Source organism: Salvia miltiorrhiza, chromosome 2 (genome assembly GCF_028751815.1).
Source record: "Salvia miltiorrhiza cultivar Shanhuang (shh) chromosome 2, IMPLAD_Smil_shh, whole genome shotgun sequence".
Lineage (NCBI taxonomy): Eukaryota > Viridiplantae > Streptophyta > Magnoliopsida > Lamiales > Lamiaceae > Salvia > Salvia miltiorrhiza.
Genome location: NC_080388.1, coordinates 944,476 through 954,259, shown reverse-complemented (window position 1 = coordinate 954,259; position 9,784 = coordinate 944,476). Strand labels below are relative to the sequence as shown.

Below are 9,784 nucleotides of genomic sequence, written 5' to 3'. Positions count from 1 at the left end.
TGAGATCATTCTGAACCTGCTGATAGTAGTCTCTCGACATTGAACCACCAGCTGCTCGCTCTCCATTCCCCTCGTCTTCTTCCTCTACCTCTTCGGCTTCCTCTTCAGCTTCTTCTTCGTTCTCATCTTCTTCATCATCACCGGCGGTCCCAGATGGACCGGCACCAGGATCAATGCGGGGACGACGGCCTGCTGCAATCTCGGAGTGTATGTAGTTAACTACACAACTCCTCTTCTCATGAGGAACCAGCGTGTATCGATCAGAAATCAATTGAACTCCTCTGAGCTCACTATAATCAATGTACTCACCATGCAGCTCATCCTGACCATGCTGAGGCCCATCTGTCGCAGCAAGAACTCCATTCTTGTGTGCCAAACCAGTGATAATAGTAGCGAAAGAAGCATGGGCAGTAGGGCGCTTCTTCACCCGAATCATAGCAGTCCAAATAAACTGTGAGATGCACACTCCAGCAAAAATACCTCAACTGCATTCACCTTATTCGCCTGCTCCTTTCCAGACACATTATATGCAAGAAATTTATGAACAATAGCCAACGCCGGATCCTTAATGTACCCACTAGGCATACCCGAACTATCCCAATTATCACAGTCAGTCAATCGATTCCACGCTTGATTAACATTCCATCCCCGAGTTTTATCAGATAATCCACCAATACTGAAACCAAAAACAGCTTTCATTCTAGCCAAACTAATTTTATACTCTCGCTCATACATCCTAACTATAATCTATTTCATATCACCACTCATTTCCACAGTAGTCATAAATTCATAACATAGAGGATCATACCCAGAAAATGCAATATTTTTAGCATACTCTTTCATCCCTAGATTCTTCAAATACAAACCAACTTGCTGCTTAAGTTTCAAATCAGTAATCAATTCCCAATCCAAGTAATGCGGAGGAGTAATGTAGTTCAAGTTGAATTTCTTAAATATTTCTCCCTCTAATTCGCTTTGCAATTCAAATGGACATTCATACCTTTCGCTCAAAATTTGCTCCTCTCTACGGACGTTTGCGTTCTTCGTTCGGACCATTATATCGTTGAAGGTGATTTTAGAGGGTAGTGGTATGGAAGAACTGTAGTTGAAGGTGAAATCGTGGGCTGGGAGGTTCTGGAGCGGCGCGGAGAGGTTGAGAAGATGTAAAAATTAGGGCACCAGCGCCCGCTGGGCCTTTATATAGGACTTACTCCCAGCGCTCGCTGGAACCAGCGCTGGCTGGGTTTCCAGCGCTCGCTGGATTCCCAGCGGTCGCTGGGTTTCCAGCGGTGCTGGGACTCAGCGGGCGTTGGCATCATGGATTTCAATTCCAGAATTATCCCTTAAATTCTTCGAAAATCAGTGAAAATCGGGGTGAAATCCAACCACGAATTCTTTGAAAGTCGTCTGGAATCTATGTGAATTCCATGGACTTTTTAAAGTCTGTGGAAATCCACAACGAATACACCCCCTAAGTTTAATTTCCACTATTTAAAAAATTATACAAATAATCTATAATTTAAATTTATTTATCTAACAAGGGGCGCGACTAGATGCATCACAAACTCGACCCATAGATATATATATATATATATATATATATATATATATATATATATATATATTCTAAGGTTTTTCATATCTTGAAAATCTAATAATTTCTAAATAAAAATTGCAAAGGAAATAAACGGTTTTGGGCTATGACAGAGAGAGAGAGGGCAATGGAAACACAACTGGGCGAGGGGGCGTCGACCCTATTCTGGCACCATTTATGGGACGGGGAGGGAAGGCTCTCGGACCTTTTCCCGAGACTTTTTCGTCTCAGCACTAATCAGGAAGGAACGATTAAAAACATGGCAGAATGGAGAAGGAGATGACGATTATTTGGAAAGCACCAGCACCACCTAAGGCTATTACCACAACGTGGAAACTTATAAGAGGCAGAATGACTTGTGATAACCTCTTGAAAAGGCTGGTGATCATCCAAAACTCGGACACCTTGTGGGTGTGGAGCAAGCTGAAGGAAGAATCGATCGAACACTTATTCATAACCTGCCAAAAAACTGATGAACTTTGGAAAAGCGTCGTTCACTGGCTCGGTAAGCAGACGGTCTTTCACCGAAACGTCAAAGATCATTTTAATGCTTTCATAAATCTTGGGAACAAGGTGGACAAACGTTTTCTGCTTGGAGTATGAATTTGTACGATTTGGTGCATCTGGAAAGAGAGAAATGATTGCAAGTTCAATCAAGGCAAATGGAAAAGAGAGAGGTTGTTCGCGGAGATTAAATCGAGATTGTGGGGCTGGAAGATGGTGTTCAACTTGCCGTCACCTTCCTCGGACTTTAGAAACTGGTTCCTTACATCAAATCTCCTAGACTGAGTTGATGCGCATTGTACCCTTAATACTCAAGTTCTTTGGGTCCTTTGTATCTGTCAAACTCTCGATATCCCTGGTACCGTTATTTCCAATAGAAACCTATTTTTTTGATAAAAAAATATATATAATTTCATTTGGTTTAGTTTCAATTCTAATACAGTTTGATTTGATTTTAAAACATCATCAAATCGTATGTTACGATTTGGTTTGATTTTGATGTCAAACTGTTAGAGCAAAATTTGTACTCTATTATATTATCATTATGTAGACAAGTGATAATATCCGCACATGTTCTTCTCAGAGTTAGTACAATATTTTCTACTGTATATTCGGATGTCCTAAGTTGCAGTTGAGACTTTCATAACTTTCATATTTGCGAATTTAGCAGATAAGCCACGAATTTATAGATTTAATGAATATTAGAGCACAATTACAGATAGACCAAAATCATGCTTCCAAGCCTAGTCCTCATCAAAATAGAACTCATATTTTCATCTACGACTTTGAAAGGATTAACTTGGGTTACAAGTAAAGATTGGAGGCTTGAGATCCATAAAATGAGGCCACATTTCTTTCAATATGGCTGGGGGAATTTTGAACATAACTGCTCTCGCAATGTAGGAGGGAGTATTTGGGAAGTTAGATGTTTTGTTTCTCGAGAGATTAGGTGCATCTAGGAAGTTAGTTGTTGTCTAGCTTTTAGTTATTCACCGTTGGTGAGGTTTTGAGAAGATATAGAGGCTAAGTAGGAGGGAGTCTTATTGTGTAAGTCCTTGTATATCTTAACTTCACATAGGTTGCGTTAATTTTGATAGATAAACTTATCAATGGAAAATGATGGATAACAAGAATTTATGCCTTAAAATGTCTCATTTCTTTTCCAAAATTTGACACAAGAACATTTTTCATTTCTTATTTTCATTTCAAGGGTGGTGGATAATATTATCACACTAAAAATGGAGGGACAATATTATCCACCCTTGAAGTGAAAATAAGGAAGAAAAAATGCTTTTGTGTCAAATGTTGAAAAAGAAATGAGACATTTAAAGGCATAAATTTTTGTTATTCATCCTTTTTCATGGATAAATTTATCCGTCAAAGTAAACGCAACCATAGTGGATAATTTTTCCTAGGCGAGGCCTGCAGACGTAGATGTTTTATCACTGAACTGGATTATCATTCTCTGTGTATTATGTTTCGTACTCACTTTGACTATTACAACACATCTCACCACATGTTTTATAGATTAATTATTCTTTCACAAACAATTCAAACCAAACCAAATCGTGAAGATATAATAGGGTTTCTAAATTTAAATTGCATTAAAATTTTCTTCCACCAAAATAATTTTATTTAATGTTTGTGAAGACGACATGTGGAACAATAAAAAAGAATAAAATAAAATAATTACATACATCAATTATATTTTCTATAAATTATTACTCCCTCCGTCCCGCCCAAGATGCTACATATTCCTTTTCGGGCCGTTCCAACGAAGATGCTACATTTCTATATTTGGCAAAAATAAGGAATTTTAAAGGGTTAAATGCACCAAATATCATCAACTTTGCTCGAATTCTATTTTCCCCATAATTTTAAAAAATTTTATTTTTTTATCACAGATTGAATTGGTCGTTCATTTTTCTCACGATTTTTTGCTCTCCTCAGATCGGAGATGACATGGCGCTGATGTAGCTCGCCGGCACACGCCACACACGTTCCACTCCAGCGATTAAAAAAAATTGCATTTTCGATCATCGTGAGTCTAGAGAAGAGTCCTACAAGAAGACTTTCCGGCGACTGAAAAAATTGTATTTTCTAATCCAAGTGATATTAGGGCTTTTTTTGTGTGATTTTGTTACTTGAGTAATTTAAAATTAATATATATTCCACATCAATGTTATGTGTAATTTTAAATCCACATCAGCGTCGCGTCAACTTTTCGGTCACCGGAGTTAAAAATCGTGGGAAAAATGAACGACTAATTCAATCTGTGATAAAAAAATGGAATTTTTAAAAATTATGGAAAAAATGGAAGTGGGACAAAGTTGGTGCAATTAACCCAATTTTAAACACTTAATTAACACTAATTAAGTATTTCTTTATTACCTTCTATTTCTCACTTTATCACTTTATTACTTTCTCTCTCTTACTTTATCACTTTATTATTACACACTTAAAACATTAATTTACAACTCCTTAAATCACGTGTCGAAAAACAAATGTAGCGTCTTGGCCGGGACGGAGGGAGTATTTATTTTGTTAATATATATAGAAAAGTAATGTATAAATTATTAAAGGGGGGCGAATGAAATATAAAAAAAAGGGTTAATGGCCTGTAAAACCACGAACTTTGAGCGAATTCTGGTTTTAACCTCTAACAAAATATTCTGCCCGTAAAACCACGAACTTTGAAATCTTATGGATTTTGACTACGGGATAAATTTCAAACGGCTTATGTGACATTTTAATCAATTTTCTTTAGTCATTTCCCCCAAAATCTTTTAACTAAATGCCCTAATTCTCAAAATATATTTCCTTTAATAATTTCCCCCAAAATCTCCCCAGAGTTGAAGGAAGCATTCAAGTAAGAAATCCTCAACTATTCGGTGAAATCATTGGGCTATTGCTTAGGTCATTAGTAAGAATCATTTCCTCTAATTGCTTTCTTATCTTTCATCCTATTATCTTTCATCTTATTATTATAATAGCTCTATTTATTTCTAAATTATTTTGACATTCAGTGGAATCAATAACATCATCATATTGCTTCCTACTTGTCTTTAAGTTAAATGACGCCGTTTTGTATTTTTAAAAGAACAACGTCGTTTTTGTGTCATTGTCGATTAAGCCCTGCTGGATTTCAGGCTGCCAACTCAGCCTATTTTTAGCCGAAAATTTATCCCGTAGTCAAAATCAAAAAGATTTCAAAGTTCGTGATTTTACAGGTAGAATTTTTTGTTAGAGATTAAAACCAGAATTCGCTCAAAGTTCGTGGTTTTACATGCCATTAATCCTAAAATAAAGTGTTAAAAAAATCAATCCGAACACAAACTTTCTAGTTCTAGACAAAATAAAATATCATTGAATATCTAGAAAATCAAGACACATAAAAAATGAGAGTGAAAATCCAAACTCGAATTCTGATTGGACCGTTGTGGGATACATTCATCCTTCAATCCAATCACCACCTTATCCATTCCCGCTTTAATTTCCCCCCTTTTCACGACAGCAATTTTTTAGACACAAATCTCCCATTTCGACGAATTCATCTCATTTTTTCGAATTCCAGAAGAAATTGGATACAAATTTCTCTATGGCTCTTCAAGCAGCTTCGTTGTTTCCCTCTACTCTCTGCATTTCGAAAGAGGTAAAAAAAAAATATATGTGTATGAATTCTGTCTGTAGCCAACTGAAGTGAAGTTTTTTTTGTTAAATTTGTGTTTTTAATGCTGCAAGAATAAGGGAATTGCAATAAAAGAGACATCTCTGTTTGGAGCTGCGCTGCCGGCAGGAATTAAAGCTGAATTTAGCCCATCTTTTCACAAGGTAATTATAATTCCATTTTTATGTCTTGATTTTAATTCATATTTGTGAAAATTAAGCGTTTAGTTTCGGTTTTTAATTAGTTCGCATAGTTAGATAAACAATAAAAACATATAGTAATTGAAAATTTGGTTGCCAAGCCTCGGGCTCGACTTGGCTTTCTTTCGGACAATTTTTTTTAAATTATTATATTTAAGTTGTATTTTGTATTTTTTTTCTTCTTTAAAATATTTTACACATAGAAATGTAGAATGATAATTTGTCTGTTCAAATTTATTTTTTAGAAATAAAAATGAAATTGCGTATCTCCATTTTTAAAATCCTGTTTCGTTCTCGATTGTAGGTGTGTAATTCACCCAATGTAACATTTATCGAACACCCTCGTGTATTTATGTTTAATTCACCTAAATTAATTAGGAGATAAGTGATAATATTATATGGGTTATTTGTTTGGTGAATAGGATATGGTATAAGATTGATAAGATAAAGTATGATTAAATTATTGCAAACACATGAGAGCATAATAACATCTATTATTATTGTTAGGGTATTTTTGGAATTATACATTATAGGTTAGAGGTTGATTAAATAATCAACCCAACTTTAAGGTGATAAAAATAACACAGTTTAATTGGATGATTATAGTGTGAACTAGATTATTCATCACGGATCGAATTCTACAACCATAATATATATTTGATTAAGTTAAATTATTTTATCAGTCAAAACAAATGTTTCTTATGTGTATTATTATTTCACCGGAAATAGCATCTACTGCACCAAATTATGCCTAAATTTTGGTGTATGTGAGTTTTTTGAAGCAAGAGTTGAGGAAAAAGCTATCAAATGGAGCAATCAAGGCACAAACAGCAGCCACAGCTCCGGCCACCAACCAGGCCTCCTCGGAGAGGAAGAAAACCCTACGCAAGGGCAGCGTGATCATCACCGGTGCATCGTCGGGGCTAGGCCTTGCCGCCGCCAAGTCCCTCGCCGAGACCGGGAAATGGCACGTGATCATGGCGTGCCGGAACTTCCTCAAGGCCGAGCAGGCCGCAAAGTCGGCCGGCATGGCCAAGGAGAACTACACCGTGATGCACCTCGACCTCGCCTCCCTCGACAGCGTCCGTCAGTTTGTCGAGACCTTCCGCCGCTCGGAGATGCCGTTGGACGCTCTAGTGTGCAATGCCGCGATTTATCTCCCGACTGCCAAAGAGCCGACTTTCACGGCCGAAGGGTTCGAGCTGAGCGTCGGCACCAACCATCTTGGCCATTTCTTGCTCGCCCGGCTGCTCGTCCACGACTTCAAGAAGTCGGACTACCCGCTGAAGCGCCTCATCATCGTTGGCTCCATTACAGGTAACACTATAACTAGTTCATGCACGGTTGCTCCTATCTCAGGTAGGGGTGAGCATTCAGGTATTTGCTAAAATCGAACCGAACCAAATTCGTAATTTGTTTCAATAAAAAAATCCAAACTGAACGGAATTATCCGTATTTTTTTTCGGATTTCGGATATTTTGCTCACCCTATTCCAAGGGGCTGAAAAATGGTTCCTGAACTAGTTGTGGTGTTGCAGGGAACGACAACACCTTGGCTGGGAATGTGCCTCCGAAGGCGAATCTCGGGGATCTGAGGGGCCTAGCCGGAGGTCTGAACGGCGTCGGCAGCTCCTCCATGATCGATGGTGGCGAGTTCGACGGAGCAAAGGCCTACAAAGACAGCAAGGTTTGCAACATGCTGACGATGCAGGAGTTCCACAGACGCTACCACGAAGAAACCGGCATCAGCTTCGCCTCGCTCTACCCCGGCTGCATAGCCGAGACCGCTCTGTTTAGGAACCACATTCCTCTGTTTAGGATTCTGTTCCCACCATTTCAGAAGTACATCACCAAGGGCTACGTTTCGGAAAAAGAAGCCGGAGACAGGCTTGCACAGGTGGATGTTGTTGTTGTTGTTGTTATTGTTGCTGATGATGATGATGTTGCATTCTTGAAACTGTTTTTGTGTGTGTTTAAGGTGGTGAGTGATCCGAGCCTGTCGAAGTCGGGGGTGTACTGGAGCTGGAACAGGACCTCGGCCTCGTTCGAGAACCAGCTGTCGAAAGAGGCGAGTGATGCGGAGAAGGCGCGCAAGCTGTGGGAGGTGAGCGAGAAGCTCGTTGGGTTGGCTTGACGCCGTGTCAGACTGTCTGAGGAGGCATTTGGTTAATGATGAGCAAAGAAGATCAAGAATTCAAGTTTTAGGTTAAGAGACAGAGCCTTGTAAAACAAATGAGTTGAAACAATCACAATCAAGAGAGTTTCAAAAATGAAAAACAAGTATCACTTTTTTTAAAGGCAATGGGGAAGTGCCTCTCTCTCTCTCTAAGGAAATGTAAACATATGAGTTTTTACAAAAGTGCGACTTTTAAATTTATTTATTTAATGTTGTTAATTTATCAAAAAATAAAAAATTCCTCAATCAACGATATCGTTTTCATATTTGTTATTTCGGTCCGTCCGCGATATCGTTTCTACTTTTATTTATAGAAGTAGGATTCACAAACTTTCACTCACAATAATAGTGGGATCTAAACTCCACTTACTACAATATGTACTACTATTCACCACCTTTTTTAAAATCCGCGTCGTCCACAATGTGAAAACGATATCGCGGACGGAGGGAGTATATGAGATTTTTTCTCTATCTTGCCATTTTGCTATCTTTGCAGCCAACATCATTTTAGTAACGGTGAATTTGATCACGTAGGATTTTGATTACCACTCATAACTAGCAAATGGACTGGGTTGGGCCAGCTCGGCCAGCCCATCGAGCTTTGGAATCCTACCAGGTTGGGCCGAAATTTGATAGGGCGGCAAATTAATGGGTAATTCTATTCATAGCCCCCATTTTACTCCATATAGCCTCCTATATAAAATAATAATAATAAATAATTACTATAAATTTACTAATTTATCCTATAACTTATAGCTTCCAAAATAAATATTTTATACTAATTCATAGCCCCAAACTATGTAAGTTTTATTCATCCAATTCTTCAACAAAGCCTCCGTCGTCCCTAACATGATAACATCAAACAACCCAGATTCTTTCAAGAATTTGTGTTAAAAAAGTAAAATCGAGAGTGACGCGGATTTTGAAAAAACAGAATCAACAACGAGTAGACCGCAAGATTTAAGAGTGTAACGAAGAGAAGACAAAATCTAAAATTTTCTATACAGAAAAAAATGCTGAAGCACTAAAAATAATAGAGAGAGAAGAGAAGATGAGAGAGAAATCATAGATCTTGCAATGGAGGTCCGAGAGGGATTGAGAAGTTTCTAATGTTTCTTTTTCCTTTCTTTTTGTGATACTAGCAGACAGAACGTGCGTTGCACGTTTAACTAATGTCATTTTATATGTTGAAAGTTAAATATATAGATATTATTTTATAGTTTGAAATATTTTTATTAATTAATTGTATTCATGAAATTGAGTTATTCATTTGGCTATAATTTAAATTTTAAAAAGAAATCAATGAAGCTATTAATGAATAAATTTAAATGTAAAATGCAAAAAAGATATATGAAAAAGGTCCTAAATTATTTAAGTACGGAGCAAGACGAATTTTAAATATTTTCTTGTTTGATTTTGATGATTGGGGATATTTTCTTCTTTTTTTTGGTTTGCGACAGAATGTTGTTCAGTGGCAGATCGTCGCCACTTGGAATATCAATGTAGTCATCAAACTTTTTCTTGGATGCTCTTCTTTTTTTCTTTTGGGGGTCTGTAGGCTGCAACTCCATAGTAAATTTTTTCTTTCTAGACGGGATTACTCTTTTTGATTTCTCAGGTGAATTTTTGTTTTCTTCCTCTTGA

General features: G+C 37.4%; 1 protein-coding gene across 2 annotated transcripts; it reads left to right on the top strand.

The window, feature by feature from the left end:
* The first annotated feature begins 5,487 nt into the window (after positions 1-5,487).
* On the top strand, positions 5,488-8,345 carry LOC131012481 (protochlorophyllide reductase-like). 2 transcript variants are annotated; one of them, XM_057940449.1, is made up of 5 exons: positions 5,488-5,750; positions 5,840-5,929; positions 6,748-7,282; positions 7,503-7,861; positions 7,943-8,345. In XM_057940449.1, exons 1-5 carry the CDS (start codon positions 5,697-5,699, stop codon positions 8,096-8,098), a joined length of 1,194 nt encoding a protein of 397 aa, XP_057796432.1. In that variant the 5' UTR covers positions 5,488-5,696; the 3' UTR covers positions 8,099-8,345. The 2 variants fall into 2 exon arrangements, with proteins under 2 accessions (XP_057796432.1, XP_057796431.1); XM_057940448.1 differs by having other exon boundaries at positions 7,503-8,345.
* Positions 8,346-9,784: the final 1,439 nt, after the last annotated feature.